General features: G+C 41.3%; 1 protein-coding gene across 1 annotated transcript in view; it reads left to right on the forward strand.

The window, feature by feature from the left end:
• The window catches only part of FMN2 (formin 2), a 162,720-nt gene that overhangs the window by 51,912 nt on the left and 92,926 nt on the right, over positions 1-17,882 (forward strand). The window contains exons 6-7 of the mRNA XM_083732050.1: positions 6,080-7,680; positions 9,443-9,587. Coding sequence (XP_083588176.1) covers positions 6,080-7,680; positions 9,443-9,587 — 1,746 coding nt within the window. The remainder of the gene's footprint in view (positions 1-6,079; positions 7,681-9,442; positions 9,588-17,882) is intronic.

Below are 17,882 nucleotides of genomic sequence, written 5' to 3' on the forward strand. Positions count from 1 at the left end.
TTGAGCTAGATGGACCAGTGATATGACATAGCTTGCTATGTTCAGAATTGTCTGAAAATGAATGCACTTGTAGTGGTTGGATCTTGCTTTTACCAAGTATGTTGCTTTCCCAAACTTTAAAATGGCCCATTTCTTAAAACATAATTTTCACAGCCATCAGAATATTATAAGAAAATATAAGGTTGCTGTACATGAAGTCTGCTCTAAATTGCCCCCATTGCTTTTCACACAGCTACATGCATAGTCCTCTTTTGCATACCCCTAGGATTAAGTATAGGACTGCTGATATATTTTACGGATAGTGTATTTCTTGGCCAAAGGAAAGACGCAACTACAGTTATCTCCTCCAACCAGTCTTGTCTATGCTTCTCAGTTTCTTGCTTCTATTAGGATAAATTATCCACATACTGAAATTAGCATTGCAGGTCATTTGAGTATGAGAACTAGAGGATTTGATAACCAAGATGAAAGAGATGAAATCAACAGAAAAAGGGAAAGACTGTGGTTTTCTTTGTGAGAGAAACGCAAATAGAACTGGCCAATATTTGAGATTCTTAACAGAATAAAATTCAGGATATTGAAAGTTGCGGGAACATATTTGTTATATAGACACAAGTACCAGCTACAAAATTTGGTTGTGCTGCCACTGTGGAAATATAAGTATTTATTTTATACTGTTCTTTGCAGTTCTCTAGAAGTTAATCAACATCTTTAACTTCTTAGCTAAATAATACCTTCATACTGAGGTTATGAATAGGAAGAGGGTTTTCAAGACAGATACATCTGAGAGTTTATGCCAATATGAAAATTGAGGGCACCTAAAAAATTGTAGTTTGTGTTTGTGTGGACCAATTTCCAGAGTATGAAATACTTGGACAACTAAAATGAAGGTGATGATAGCCAAAACTATTCTGATCTTTCCAAATGTTTCTAGCATCTGTTGTGCATTTGATTACAGCACAAAGGTGTACAATGGACGAAAAGTAGAGGGTCTGATTCCTAGAAAGCTGCAGGGTGGGGCACTGACATGCATCTGGCTGGAGCATCATAAGAGCTACACCCATATGAAGGGCTTGAGTCATACCTGGAGGAAGGCAGTATGCAAGGAGGCTCCTAGGCTCTTTGCATTCTTGATGGAATTTCAAAGCCAGGATGGATAATAATTTAATTATGAATTGAATTGGGAGGATTGCCGTCTCTATTTACTGTATTTATTTTATTTACTGAAGTAACCATTTTATTTATATTTCAAAAAGGGGAGTACTTAAAACATTGCGAGGAAATGATATAGCAGTTGGGTTGAGATCTTTTGTTTCCGTGCCAGACATATGGTACTTGTCTGTTTCCTGTGCAGGATAAACATAAATTTCTAACTGGCTAATAAGGATGGATTTGCATATGCATTGCACATGCCTCAGCTCCTAGGCATGGTATTGGGTAAGTATGCCATGATGCATGTGGATTTGTATAGATCACAGGTGTCCTCCCCACTGTTTTTCTAGAGAACAACAAGGTACCTCGGCAGATTACCTGGTCAAGTTCAATGCACGTGGAAAGATGCTTTGACTCTAGCAGCACGGATCATCTAGGATACCATGCATCAAGACATAAAGCAACTTGTATTCTGCATTACAGACAAACAATCAAGAAATGAAATCAGTGCTTCCCCCTAATGGAGAGATTTAATAGATGATTGATTTTTCAGGCTGATTTCCCAGCCAACTTGGTATGCAGGAACCCACAGGGGTTGACAACTGCTTGCCAAGGCAGATTTAAAACTAGTGATTCTGCAAAATTGGACTTTTCTGTCTGTACACTGCATTTGTTATATCTAGGCAAGCCTTCTTTATTGCCCCAAGAAGCAGCTTTTAGCTTCTCTGCATTTGGCAATTCAGAGTAATGAGATGGATTTTATTTAATTTTCTCAGAGCCAGTCTTTTCTATCAGTGCTTTCGGATTTTTTGCCCACCTTTGGTATCACTAAAAACAACCTGTGGTTGTGGGCTCTATCTCTATGGAAACGAAAAATGTGGTGTTTGTATTGTCCCAGAGTAGACAGACATAATTATACATAATGTTAAGTATAGTCAATGTGATATACAGAATGGATTGGATCCAGAGATGTGCTGTGCGAGCAGAAAGCAATTTCCACTTGAGCAAGATTGTCCTGCCAAATTCCCCTGATTTCCCAGTCCCACTTCATTCCCCCTTTCCCGTTGCCATTCCAGGCCTTAGGGGAGCCAGGAGGGCTGTAGCGGTGGGCAAGCAGCCATCAAGGCCAGTGAGGAGCAAAGTCTTTTGCTTGCTCTTCTTTAGAGCCAATCCAAATAGTAATTCAACTATATCAAAATAGTTGCTTCCTCCATCACCACCACTCCGCCAGTCACTCCAGTATATCTTCATGGTAGAGATTTAGCTTGAGCTGTGTTTAGGAATCTGTTATTTATACTGAGGCTTCACTCATCCTGGAAAACAGAGATTTATTTGAAGGCATTTCCTCCAGCATTATCTGGTTTAAACCTTGCTGTAAATGCCAGCATCTTTATTCTTATGTGTGTCTGGCTTTATAAAATCAAGGAGTGTGTGCACATAGCAGAGAACCTCAACTTTTTCACATGGGTGATAGATTTGTACTGTCTTAAGTGACAAGCTGAAAGGCCTGCTCCATCCCCAAAATCAAAACGACCAGCTTTTCAAAACAGAAGTAACTTAGTTTAACTGTTTGATTACATAAGTGGATATTGAATATTATTGCTGTTAAACTTTAAAAGTTCTTTAAGGCTCCTAGAGACTTTGATATCTACAAAGGAGACCTGAGAGATCAACGTCTAATTTTAACCAGACAAAAGAAACTGTCTTCAATTAGAAATGCCATCTTTTATGTGCCTTATTATTTAATAATAATTTCTTTTATGTTGGAATTGGTTAGTATGGGTATTATAAAATTAAAGAATGTGGCCAATCCCGTGTTTTCCTCTTTGGCTGAACTCAGAGGGGGGAAATCCGTCTTTCCACAAATGAGATTTTTAGATAGTGTAAACTGAATTAATCTTTGTAAAGGACATTCTAGAAGTTATTTCAAAAGCAAGCCAATTTGTATGTAGAAGGTTATTGTCTTGTTTCCCCCCCTTGAAGCAGACCTTTCATCTCCTTGGTGGATAGATAGGTTCTAAGAAAAATTAAAAGAGGCAAGATGTTCTCTCTGCAAAAATAAAATATTGGAAAAGATTTTTGGGGGAAGGAGGGCTAAAACAAAACTCTTGGAACCTATAACCAAGCAAATAATTAGTTTGGGAAACAAATTCTACTAAAGCCCTTTCCCACTTTTTTAAAAAAAAACCCTATTTAGCTCAGGTGTTTAGATTGCTCTGGCATTTTTCAGCCTCAGCCCTTTAAATATTCCTTTAATATTAATACCCATTTAATGGATAAGTTAATAGACTACTTCTAAATGTTTTGAGAGTTAGAGACCAGTAGGGAGCTAATACAGATGGTTGTATTAGTCCACTCTAATGGTTATATAAGGAGGCATCCACTTTTATTTGCATGTTGAATAAAGTTGGAGCATAACATTACTTGGTCATGATTTGATTTGATACCCATTTTGTAGTCTTATCTACATAGAAATCCTGAAAATGAAGCCTTCATGTCTTAAACTGTGCCTTTTGGCCATGTGGGCAATAGGACTTCTATGGCTCTGGTTTCAGCTGTGTTTCACCTGTCGACTGACATGGACCCAGCATGGGCTCATCCTAGATTTGTTTGAGTTTGGGACTGGAGGAACTGAAGGAGCATAAAAGGCAACATAGCTTTCTTCTTTTGGGGCCACAGTAGCAATATTACCATTTTCACATCGTCTGTGAGTTTCCATAGCAATGGATTGCCCATCCATTTGTGCCAGGTTTATCTTGTAAATAGTTTATTTTTTATTTTATTTATTTTTTATTTTATTTATTGTATTTTTATTTATGTACTTTTATTGAAAAACATAGTTTAAAATATATAGTCACAAAAGCAATACAGCTTAAATCCCTCAAACCAGCTCATCTGTTCCAAACAGCAATGTTTTAGTATATAAGCAATGAGATAAATAACCTTTTGAACTCCTGGCGTATGCTTGTGTGTCACCTCTATAACTCTGTTCTTTTATTTTTCATTAAAACAACAACTCTCTCTCTCTCTCTCTCTCTCTCTCTCTCGTTCTCTCTTTGCTTTACTTGAAGGCTAGGAAATAGTTGCTGGGTTTCAATATTCTCATACCTTTCCTTTCATAAACAATGGTATAAAGCTAAACTTTCAGATGAAAGATGAGTTTGAGCTTTTGCATGTAATTTGGAAAGCCCCTTCATTAATGTTGATTGTTTACCTTTTTTTTTTTACATTAATTTGAAGTGTCAGCCTATAAACATTGCAGTCTTTGGAAACAACCTTGTTTGTGAAACAAATTCCTACAAGTTTGTGGTTTTATAATCATTTACTGCTTATGAATTCCAAAGGAGTAATCACATTAGTCCATAAGCAACTAGACACACTTGTAGTATTGGGCCCAACTCCTGTCAAGCTGGGAGTGAAGCAGAGGCAGAGATGAAAGAAGGGAAACAAGTCCAGCAAGGTCAGAGTCTCCCAGTTGCTCAGGCCAGCAAGCAGCCCAAACCTGGAAGCCTTTATAAGAGCCAGGGGAGAAGAGGCTTGAATTGCTAATCTGGCTGGTCCCCATGTAGTTCACTCCTTCAAACACAAACAGGTAGATACACACAATCAGGAATCCTTGTGGACATAACACAGGAGGACCCAGGTGCAAGGCCCTCTTCATGGGAACATTGTCTGTTGAGTAGGTAGATGAATTGAGCAAGTACAGCAAGAAGGATATCCTAAGCAACCTATATGCAGTTGAAGTAGGATGAAGATCAGGCATTACTGGTTATTTTCCCACAGGTTTTGGTAGAAAATGCCCCAGTTCTCAATGAAGTTGGCTGTTGCGGATGGAAAGTCATCCACAATAAACCGCCTGATCTCTAATGTGCCTCTCATGTTTCTGGCTGTAGATGTCAAGGATTAGATGTGTCTTTTCTGAAGCTTTTATGATATATTATACATTGATCAGCATTAGTGCTGGCTGACATTCTGTCTTGTTTTCTTTTTTTATGTCTTTCTAACAAAGTGAATACAAATGTCTGTTTTCTCCCCCTGAAACAAAAACACACACCCCCATGATTTTAATTGGAAACTTAATGAATGAGAAACTGGCACAAAAAGCTGTAATTGGAGAAATAAACTAAGTTATCCTTTAGTCTCTTTCCATCGTACTGTTTGGAGCCTTGGATAGTTGTTCTTTGGCTATTTTCAAACATCACAATTCAAAGTGGCTCCAGTGGTAAACACAGGCTTACTTTGGCATTCCTATAGCCCGTCATTTGCTCCAGGGTGAGTGATCTCAAGCAACTAATGCATGGATGTTAATCAATCAAAATAAGCTTTACTTTTATGGCAGAAGGAACACATGACTATTCTCCAATACCATTTGGGATATAGATGTTGCATGTCTGTAATGCTTTTATCTGATCAGCTTGGTGAAATCCAGTCTCCATGAAAGACCAGAAACAAATTCCAATTACCCGAATTGGGGCCACAGTATGAGTGACTCTCCTTGGCTTCCATTCAGGAATCCAGTGAATCCACAGATTTAATTATACAAGCCTTAAAAAAAAGAAATTTAGTTTCTACCTCTTGTTGCAAAGTTTAAAAGGTCCATGTGATTTTTGTGTCAAAGTTATGAAAAAGAGAGAGAATATTTGGAATGGTAGGCCTCAAAACATGCAAAACCAGAATTTCTTTTGTAATGCACCTAAAAGCATGTATCTGCGTCATACAGAGCAGATGAGCAACTTTTAAAAATGAATGTGTGAAGTAGCCCTCAGTGGTTAGATCTTTCCAATGTTCTGACGTATTCACAGAGTTGTAATTAATTTTTATAGTTCCATCTTAAGTCTCTCTGAACATTCTCTCTCTCTGCTGGAAAATACCACATTTTCTTTTTTATGTTGACTTTTCTTATCTTTTTCTTTTTTCCCCCCATTAGGAAGATGTTGCAATGAAATCAGAAGAGCGGGCAAGCGAAATTCAGCGACTTGAGCAGACCATACAGGACCTGAAAACAAAAATTGCAGAGTTAGAGAAACAGTTTCCAGCGGCAGAGGTGCTGATTTCTAGTAGTAGTCAGTGGAATGAGGGTACGCAGCCAACGCCTGAAGGATTCTCTAATGCAGCTCTTCAAGAACATACATTAGGTGCCCTTCCCAAAACTATAATTACAAAATCTGTGCAGACTTCACCAACAGATGATTGTTTAACACACACAATGCCTTCAGCCAACACACTGCCACAAGCACCTCTGCACCTCAAAGGGGATCAGCATCAAGGGCCAACTCAGCCATTGCCAACACTTGAGCCACAACCCACCTTTTGCTCTGAAATATCTTTAGTCCTGTCTCCAAAACGGATTTCAGTACAGTTGGATGCTGCCCAGGAGAAACTAACTACGTCACAACCTTCAGGACCTGATGCTAATTTGTCATCACCTTTGTGTCAAGAGCAATTGGTACCATCAGCTTCCCACCCAGCTCTAAGCACTGAAAGTATTACTTGCAGTGAACATTCCCCTTCCTTATCCTCTCATCCCACAACTGGACAGTCTGCTTCCCTGCCTGGAGCAGGAGACTTATTTTTAACTTCATCCACGTCTAGTTCATGTGTACTGTCTTCGTCGTCCCTACCTGCCTCAGGGTATTCCCTGTCTTTGCCCGGCGCAATGCCCCCTCCTGCCCCACCATTGCCTGTTGAAGGGATTCCTCCTCCACCACCTCTGCCTGGAATGGACATGCCTCCACCTGCTCCTCCTTTGTCTTTTGCAAGCATCCCTCCTCCGCCTCCATTGCCTGGAGCTGGAATGCCTACAGGCATCCCACGTCCACCACCTCTTCCTGGAAGGGAAATGTTACCTGCTCCCCCACCTTTGCCAGACATTGGAGTGCCATCACCTCCACCTTTCCCAGGAGCAGCTATTCTCTCCCCCCATCTTGTGCCAGCTGTGGCAGCTCTACCGGGAATGGGAGTGCCACCACCTCCACCTTTGCCAGGCGTGACGGGACCTCCCCCTCCACCACCCCTACCAGGAATGGGAGTGCCACTACCTCCGCCTTTGCCAGGCATGGTGGTACCTCCCCCTCCACCACCCCTACAAGGAATGGGAGTGCCACCACCTCCACCTTTGCCAGGCATGGTGGCACCTCCCCCTCCACCACCTCTACCAGGAATGGGAGTGCCACCACCTCCACCTTTGCCAGGCATGACGGGACCTCCCCCTCCACCACCTCTACCAGGGATGGGAGTGCCACCACCTCCACCTTTGCCAGGCATGGTGGCACCACCCCCACCCCCTCCCCCACCTTTGCCTGGTGCAGGAGCTCCCCCTCCTCCACCACCACCGTTGCCTGGTATGGGTGCGCCACCTCCTCCACCTGCTGGCCTTCCACATCTTCCTGGGTTTCTTCCCCCTCCCTTGCCAGCTGGTTTATTTGTAATGGGGATGAACCAGGAAAAAGGTAGCAGGAAACATGCAATAGAACCTTCTCGACCAATGAAGCCTCTTTATTGGACAAGAATTCAGCTTCATAATAAAAGGTAACAAACACGCCAGAAATGTTTGGTTGGTAGCTTTTGCAATCAGATCATGTTATACTAAGAACTGAAAAATACCAGCATCCCAAAGTCACTGCCTGCCCCCCCACCCGTCATTATATACTGATAAACCATGTTTTATAATGCTTATTTTTGTGCTTGTTTTTGTGTGCTTTGAGAGAATGTTAGGAAGAAGTGTTTTGCTGTGTATTTTAACAGTAAAAGTTACCAGGTGGCATAGAGCATATTTGGCTTGGTCAAACACTAATAATTCCCAGGACAGCAATGTGTATTATCTTCGATTCTGAATCAGATGTAATTATAACATATATGTTTAATGCAAATTGCACTTTCTCATGGAGCTTTCAAAGATGTTCTCTTGGGTGGCCAATTCATACACATGCGACAAATGCCACTGAATGCCCTTGGAGCTATCATTTGGCACATTTACCTGTATCCACAATCTCATGGAGAAAATCTCTTCATATGTACATGGCCACACAGGATTATGACTTAAAAAAATATATCAGCATGTTGGCAGGAAGTGGTCCAGTACAGGTATGAAAGTACTTCAGTTGCATGAGCAACCTGGACAAATTGTGGGAATACAAAATTGCAGTCACATGTATAAACTAGCCCCACAGTTCTTGTATTATGGCAGGGATAAGGGAGTACTATAACTCCCATCATTCCTGACCATGGACCATGTTTGTTGGTACTGATGGGAGTTCGGAGTCCACCAATTTCAGGAGGGTTAAAAGTTCCCCACCTCTGCAAAGTAGAGTATAATGCACGTACTTGGAGGCACACACTTTATTATTGTTCCATCTGCATTGAAAACAGGTTCCAGGACTGAGTTCTATCAGGAAAATTCAGGCACAAAGAGAAATATTTGGGGATATTGAAGAGTGGCTGTGGAAGAGGTTTTCTAGTCTGTAATGTGGATCAAAAAGGCTGTTGTTGCAGTGCATTGTCATCTCTGGTGCGGCTGTGGGGATGCAGTTCAGAATGTTTCATGGAATTATTTTCATGTATTTTTCCTCTGAGCAACGGAAAACTAAATTGAGGTTCTTTGTGTTGTTTTCTGCTTGTGTCCACTACTCTGTGCATCATACCCTTTCCCCACTTCTCTTACCTTCTAATAATAATAGTCAAGTAGGGAGAGAAGAGCTAGTTGATTCAGATTGTGCTGCTAACATCCCTCTTATTAAGAGAAAAGAAACAATACAATCTGACCTCACAGTGCAAATCGATTTCAAATATGAACCAAAGGCAGCATAAGCTATGCACTGATTTATGAAGTCTGTGACAAAATTTTGAAGTCTTCGCAATAGTTCTAGTTAACCAAAAATTGCCCTGTGTAAACATTATGCTAGGTTTTGTGAAAGTGTTTTCTTTTCTTTCTTCTCCTTGCTTGCCTTTTAAGCTTAATTAAACTTAATGTTAATCTGCAAATACTTATTTTCCAGATCCTCTCACCTTTCTTGACTATTGACATAGTGACTTTGATCAGAAACCTTCAGATAGAAATCTTAATATTCCTTAAATTATGGCCTGCATATCCCTATTTTTGTTACTCTATGAAACCAGTTCCCTACTAAAAAGTATGTTTTACAGAAAATTTGCAACTTACTTTAATATGGAAAATAGAAGAAAAAGAATGCTACTTTTAGCAGCTTAAATTATTTATTATCTATCGTTATTCTACCATTTTATGATTCTTTAGTCTGACATTGTCCTACATAGGTCTTTTGCTTAACTTTAGAGATTCTAGTACTTCACTTGTGTGGGAGAAAATTGAAGAGCCTTCCATAGATTATCACGAATTTGAAGAACTGTTTTCTAAGACAGCTGTTAAAGAGAGGAAGAAACCCATTTCGGACACCATCACAAAGACAAAGAACAAACAAGTGAGTACCCTCTTGCAATCTTTCTTTGGCGAACAATCCTTTTGTAGAAGAACATTGGCCACCCTTGCCAGGAGGGCGGAGGCATGTTCAGTAGATCTGTCTGTACGTAACTCATGGTTGGTATATCTGTATGACACACTTTCCTGTGCTACATTTGTTCAGTCCCTTTCCTTCAGACATCTTTAAATATCCTGCATGGAGAAGATGTACACTGTATGAAGTGAAGGCATAGGGTAAAGGGGAGAATAATTAATAAATTGTGTAGCCTGAACAGAGAAAATGCAAGTTAAATGTGGAGGCTGCTGGACACAAAAAAGACAAGGCAAGGACAGGACAGCCCAGTTGGTTGCAGGTTTTACCCCTGTATGGAACAGCTGCATATTCCTGCATTGAAGAGGGTTAGACTAGATGGTCCACAGGATCCCTTCCAGCTCAACAATTCTATGATTCTAGACTGAAGGGGGGGACATGGAGAATTGGGGAGATTCCTCCCTTTTTTGTGGAATCTAAACCTCAGTCATCAATGTTAGGCATCAGTGGAAATGATAAGCATTCATTATGACTTGCTGTTGTCGAGAATTGTGTGTGACAAATCTGGGAAGCTAGATAATTTTAGCCTTGCTAACTTTGTGACTGAAGGGTTGCTTTTAACAAAAACAAAGGGGACAAGTTATAGATGTATAAATAATGGCTATGCAGATTAAGCAGCATTGAAACTTATTGCATTCAGGCTTTGTTTAGTGCTAGAGAATATGTAAAGTGGATCCCACTAGAAATGTTTGTGCAAGATAAGGTTTCCCTGTCGGCCAGCCTTGGAGGGTTGAGCCTGGGCCCATCTGCATGCATTTCTGTACAGACCATCTAAATCTATATGGCTTGTCTATAGCACTGAAACTGGACCTTATAATTTGACTTTGTAATAATCATATCTGAAGCAAAATCCTGTTGTTATTGTTCTTTACAAAATGTGATGGTCTAGGTCAGGGGTGGCCAACTCCCAAGAGGCTGCGATCTACTCACAGAATTAAAAACTGCCAGTGAGCCTTTTGGGGGGGTTCAGGTCAAAGTTGTTGAGCTTTGTGGGGAGGGGGGTTAATTTACTAACGGAAAGGGACCCAGCAATCAACTGTGATTTACCAAAACCTCCCAGGCATCTTCCAGTAGATTGTGATCTTGGACATCCCTGGTCTAGGTAAACTGCAACTGGCAGGGCACTATAGTCAACTACTAATGCATGTTGTAAACTCCCACTAAAGATGACCACCTTGAAACAAAAAAAGTATTTGCCGGCAAATGTAAATGTAGCATCAAATCTAATGCGCACCCTAATTTTTGCAATGTAATTTGGCAAAAAAAGGTGCACATTAGACTCAAGTAAATACGGTAATTATTTTGACATCTTCTTGGATTATAGTACTGATGCTTTTTCCAGTTAGAGTTACGAACCAAAGTTATAAGGATTCTTATTTTCATTTCAGCATGTTCCATTGAACAAACTTTTTTTCCCCAGTAGCAGAAGAGCCAACAGTAGGTATCAGAATATAGTATTTCAAAACAAGGCTGTTTTTATGATGAAATTCAATCTGTTATGAGCATCCATTTGATATCTTCATCAACCAAACATTTGACATTGCTTTGTTGATCTGCATAACTTATACCGAGTATCAGTTATACAGAAGTCCGTATTGTTTCCCAGATTTCTTAAATATATTATTTTGAGTAGCTTTATGGTTTGGGGAAAAACTGTTCTAACCCCTGTTGTCTTCCACTGAAGATCTTGCCAGACCATATATGAAGGGATAACTGTGTATTCAAGTAGATGGGTGTGTATGCTGTTAAGTTTGACCTTAAAAAACAAAACAAAAAACATATCATGAGATTTAGCAAAACAAACCTCTGCAAACAATAAAATAATGGCTATTGGGTTGGGTTTGGCAAAAGGTGGTTAAATAGGCAGGCAGTAGTTGTGGTGAAATATTAGTGGTTGTGGTTTCTAATGTCGGGCAATGTTTGTTTTCTTTGCAATGGAAAGCACTTTATTATAGTTATTTTTTTAAATATATATATTTGAACTGGATACCCTTAAAGGTCTGCAAAAGGACATGTTTTCTGCAAAACACAAAATCCAACAGAATTCAATTAAAGAATATGACTATATGGAGCTACCTTACAGATTATGGTCCACCTAATCCAGTACTGTAAACTCTGATGGCAGCAGTTGACTAAGGTATTTCAGAAAAGACTTTTCCCAGCCATGCCACCTTAAAAAACAACACTTAAAAAATACCATACAATTGATTTTCAGATATAACAGGACTAAAGGAGCAACAATAGCATTGTTATTTAATTTTTTTAAAAAACTTGAAATGCTAGAGATTGGTCTTTGGATCTTTTTATCAAAAATAAAATGTTGCATTGTATAATCTTGAGCTCTATACAGAAATATGTATGCTTGCAAGATCTCTTCCTGGCATCATGGGGTCACAGGATTGGGCTATGGTGCCACCGTGCTCACGAGGCATCCTGGTAGCTTGCAAGGCTTAAAAGAAAACAACACATTTGGATAGCTATATGGCACTGCCTGCAGTCAAAAACCAGAAACAGCAAAGAGATAAAGATATAACGAGAGCACACCTATTAGGTGATCAGACCAGAGCCTCCCGCTTCTTTAAGCAACCAGCCCATGCGTTCTCTAACAGAGAATATGGTTCTCCTGGTCTCCCCTAATGGGGCTGAATCTGATATTAATCAGTCTGATCATGCACATGCTTTTCACTCTCCATCATCCTCAGAAGAGGAGGATTTCTTGGGGTTTCAAGAGGCAGCATCCACTCAAATCTTTTCCCTCCCCAGGAGCTCCTCATTGCCTCAAAGAAGATGGATATCAAGATGATGGCTCAAATTCTCAGGTTGTGTAGATCACTCCATGGTCCAAACAACATGCCAGGACCCTTCATTAGACTCCCCTACCATACCAGTGGGTGATCACTCATAACAGACATTGGCATATCAAGGTGACTATAAGAATCAAAGCAGCCATGAAATAGTGGATCAGAAATGCCAACTGCAGGAAAGACACTCCCGTCCAGGATCTACACAAGACAATAATTATGTCAGGCGCCAATCTCTTGATCCAGGCAAAGTAGTTCCCATCAGAAGCACCAAACAGCGTCAACTGGCTGGAGCTCTGGGTGTCCCAGTTAGATATGCAACACTTCCCTCTATTACACCAGTCTCTCCACATCTTTCTGTGGTCTGACAGCATCAGTGTGAAATCGTATATCAATTGGCACCAGATCCCTTGACCTCCAGCAAGAGTCGGCCCACTCATGAACTGGGTAGAATGCCACCTCCTGAGCCTCTCAGCCAGACCACCTGCATCACACTGGGTCCAGGCAAATGGACACTGCACCGGCAGGTCGTCAATCAACTTCACAGTCAGTGTAGTCCATTTTTGGTAAAGGTAAAGGTAAAGGGACCCCTGACCATTAGGTCCAGTCGTGGCTAATTCTGGGGTTGCGGTGCTCATCTCGCTTTACTGGCTGAGGGAGACGGCGTACAGCTTCCGGGTCATGTGGCCAGCATGACTAAGCCGCTTCTGGCGAAACAGAGCAGCGCACGGAAACGCCATTTACCTTACCGCCAGAGTGGTACCTATTTATCTACTTGCACTTTGACGTGCTATCGAACTGCTAGGTTGGCAGGAGCTGGGACCGAGCAACGGGAGCTCACCCCGTCACAGGGATTCGAACCGCCGACCTTCCGATCGGCCAGTCCTAGGCTCTGTGATTTAACCCACAGCGCCGCCCGCGTCCCCACCATTTTTGGTAGACCTCTCCTATTTCTACAACCCACACACAGAAGGGTGAGATGCCCCAATGTCTCCTTGGCCATCAGGTCTGCATTATTCATTCCCACCAATTGCAGTTCTCCCAAGGGTTCTCCGAAAGATCTGGTAAAAACAAGGCAATGTCATACAGATAGCCCCCTTCTGGAGCCAGGCACTTTCCCAAAAATTTTCTTTTCCTTCCTCATGACCAGGGTAGAGCAAGTGACCCCATTATGCCATTGCAGATCTACATTTTAGATGAGCACCAATCATACTTATTCCATTGTGTTGACTGTACATGTTTAAATTGTGTAAAATATATTAACTTAGGCCTGCCTTTAAAGAACTTCAGCTGATGCTTAATTCAGCCATTAATCTTTTTGACTAGAGTAATTTATTCAGAATAGGTCACTCCATTATTGTACAATCTTCGGTGGAATGGTTTTGTTTGTTTGCTTGCTTGTTTCTGGGTTCAGCTTGAAGTTGTAGTCACACCTTTACAGGAGGGCTGGACAAAATGATAACAGGCAACCATTTAAACAATTATTCCAGGGTCTTCCAGGGTGTGTGTTAAACTTCCCAAAGTTCAAGGGGGAGAGTGGGTGTTTAGGGTGGAGAGTTTAGTACATACTATTTCCTTCCTAAGGTGGACAAAGGGCTGGCTTCTTTTCTTATAAAGAACAAGAACTTGTGGCTTGGCACACTTTGCTTGTTAAAGTCTAGCCTTGAATACAGAATTTTTAAAGAGAAGCCAGGCCTCAGACCCACCTCACAGTGGAATTTGTTAGCAATACAACACCCGAAATACAGACAACATTTGCCACAATCTCAGAATGTCCATGAATTCCTTCCTCACTTTGGTTAAAAGATCTGGCAAGGGTAGGGGAGAGGATTTGTGCTGCCCTGCTTTAAAGCCCTAAATAGTTTAGGGCTAGGATACTTGTGACCATCCTTGAGCACCTCATACTGAGACAGAAAGATGTATGTTTTTAATAAACTAGCTACCAAATGTAGCAGAGATAGCTGAATTCAAGGTATTAAAATGATTGCATGAGTAAAGTACTGTATATTGGTTGTATTCAACAGAGCACTAAGTAACGGTCCTGTCAGGACAAACATTACTGCTAGCACAATAGGACTTTCCCACCTCCCAACCCTGCATACCTTAAGTCTGTTCTAGGGGTCTTCCCAACCCTCCTGAGCAAATCTAGGGAGCGTTTGGGGCACACAAGGGGTGAAGAGAGCGGTGGAAATCCTGTTGTGTGCTAGAGGTAATTTTTCTGCTGATGGGACAGTTAGTAGAATACCATCCAATTTCCTGTTCCATTTAAGCAGTACAGTGGTACCTCAGGTTACATACGCTTCAGGTTACAGACTCTGCTAACCCAGAAATATTACCTCGGGTTAAGAACTTTGCTTCAGGGTGAGAAAAGAAATCGTGTTCCTGCGGCGCGGCAGCAGCAGGAGGCCCCATTAGCTAAAGTGGTGCTTCAGGTTAAGAACAGTTTCAGGTTAAGAACGGACCACCGGAATGAATTAAGTACTTAACCGAGGTACCACTGTATTTCCTGTTCCATTAAGCAGTATTTTCAAAGGTAGTGGAGGGCAACAAGACTAGTCTTTATACAAATATTTATTTTTATCCTAAACCATTTCTATACTGCTTAAAACATATTTCAAAGTGTTGTATAACTTTTTTAAAAAATACAAAATATGCAATTCATATATAAACAGTTTGCTGTGTCAAAAGAAAAGCTGCAGTAGGTGCCCGCAAATCCAAAATTCAGAATAGCCATACATACATTGCATAGCCCTGCTGGATCAGACCAAAAGGTCACTGAGTCCAGTTTCCTGTTCTCACGGTGGCCAACCCAGTGCCCCAGGTGGAAGCCCACAAGCAGGACCTGAGTGTTGTTGCTGTTTATTGATATCCTGCCCTTCTCCCTGAAAGGGACTCAAAGCAGCTTACAGCTAAAATGGAAACTAAGGTGTGTATCACTGTGGCCAAATAAGCAATCTTTGCTTTCATGATTCCAAGCAACACATATTAAAATCAGTTTCCTGGAACATCAGATAGGTAACATAACTTTAGGAACACCAAAGCCTGAGGCATTTATCTGCACTTTTGGAGAAGGGGAAAAATAAGCCAGAATATGCACGTTGGTGCATACAGACTTTCTGCAGCCTCTTCGCTCTTCCCTTCACATGAACAGCTTAACAATCCAGGATTCATCACAGCACAATAGCTTCTCATTTTATGTGAACCTGGAAACTGTTTAATGGCTTCAAAACAAACCAGAAAATGATTTCAAGTTGGCTTAATATCCTGGCTAGTTTGGAATCATTAACCTTATTTTATGGGTTCACATGTAATGGGAAGCCATGATTAAGTGCTCAATCCAGCTTGTTCATCTGCTTGCATCATCAAAAGAGGAGTGAAGCTGCTGCAAAGGAGCTCTGTGCATCCCATGCAGCTCATGTATATCATCACTTATTAAGATTGGCTTAGTGTTGCATGCAAATGCAGCCACTTATAATAATCTTGAAACTGATCATGTGCATACTGGCCAAAATGCAGATATCACATTCCTGTAGCTGGAGTCTGCCTTTGCCCACATATGCTTCTGATGTTTATCACTGTTACCACCTTTAACCCCCCTAACTAGGACTCCCTTTGAGACCCACATGTGGTACAAGTGCTGTATGTACAGATCCAGACACAGAAAATATGTTTGCAGTACCTTCTGCACACCCAGGCCTGATCATTACTGTAACAGGACAATTGATGCTCAGCATATATCAATTAATAGTGGTAACTATGACAAACTAGAGTACCCATTAACAGCTATAGCTGGTGTGCCAACTATAGCCATAATGGGACATGGATGTCCTGAGTATGGTGATTTAGTAGACCCCATAAAAGTGCAAATAATGAATTGGTGTAGAAATGTCTGAAATAAAAATAATAATAACTTTAGTGATCACAAACAGTGCTGAACAAATGCTACTGTTGTTGTTTAGTCGTTTAGTCGTGTCCGACTCTTCGTGACCCCATGGACCAGAGCACGCCAGGCACTTCTGTCTTCCACTGCCTCCCGCAGTTTGGTCAGACTCATGTTTGTAGCTTCGAAGACACTATCCAACCATCTCATCCTCTGTCGCCCCCTTCTCCTTGTGCCCTCCATCTTTCCCAACATCAGGGTCTTTTCCACAGAGTCTTCTCTTCTCATGAGGTGGCCAAAGTATTGGAACCTCAGCTTCACGATCTGTCCTTCCAGTGAGCACTCAGGGCTGATTTCCTTAAGAATGGATCGGTTTGTTCTTCTTGCAGTCCATGGGACTCTCAAGAGTCTCCTCCAGCACCATAATTCAAAAGCATCAATTCTTTGGCGATCAGCCTTCTTTATGGTCCAGCTCTCACTTCCATACATCACTACTGGGAAAACCATAGCTTTTACTATACGGACCTTTGTTGGCAAGGTGATGTCTCTACTTTTTAAGATGCTGTCTAGGTTTGTCATTGCTTTCCTCCCAAGAAGCAGGCGTCTCTTAATTTCGTGGCTGCTGTCACCATCTGCAGTGATCATGGAGCCCAAGAAAGTAAAATCTCTCACTGCCTCCATTTCTTCCCCTTCTATTTGCCAGGAGGTGATGGGACCAGTGGCCATGATCTTCGTTTTTTTGATGTTGAGCTTCAGACCATATTTTGCGCTCTCCTCTTTTACCCTCAATAAAAGGTTCTTTAATTCCTCCTCACTTTCTGCCATCAAGGTTGTGTCATCTGCATATCTGAGGTTGTTGATAGTTCTTCCGGCAATCTTAATTCCGACTTCGGATTCATCCAGCCCAGCCTTTCGCATGATGAATTCTGCATATAAGTTAAATAAGCAGGGAGACAATATACAGCCTTGTCGTACTCCTTTCCCAATTTTGAACCAATCAGTTGTTCCATATCCAGTTCTAACTGTAGCTTCTTGTCCCACATAGAGATTTCTCAGGAGACAGATGAGGTGATCAGGCACTCCCATTTCTTTAAGAGCTTGCCATAGTTTGCTGTGGTCGACACAGTCAAAGGCTTTTGCATAGTCAATGAAGCAGAAGTAGATGTCTTTCTGGAACTCTCTAGCTTTCTCCATAATCCAGCGCATGTTTGCAATTTGGTCTCTAGTTCCTCTGCCTCTTCTAAATCCAACTTGCACTTCTGGGAGTTCTCGGTCCACATACTGCTTGAGCCTTCCTTGTAGAATTTTAAGCATAACCTTGCTAGCGTGTGAAATGAGTGAAATTGTGCGGTAGTTGGAGCATTCTTTGGCACTGCCCTTCTTTGGGATTGGGATGTAGACTGATCTTGTCCAATCCTCTGGCCACTGCTGAGTTTTCCAAACTTGCTGGCATATTGAGTGTAGCACCTTAACAGCATCATCTTTTAAAATTTTAAATAGTTCAGCTGGAATACCATCACTTCC

The sequence above is a fragment of the Podarcis gaigeae genome (genome assembly GCF_964106915.1).
Source record: "Podarcis gaigeae genome assembly, chromosome: 3".
NCBI lineage: Eukaryota > Metazoa > Chordata > Lepidosauria > Squamata > Lacertidae > Podarcis > Podarcis gaigeae.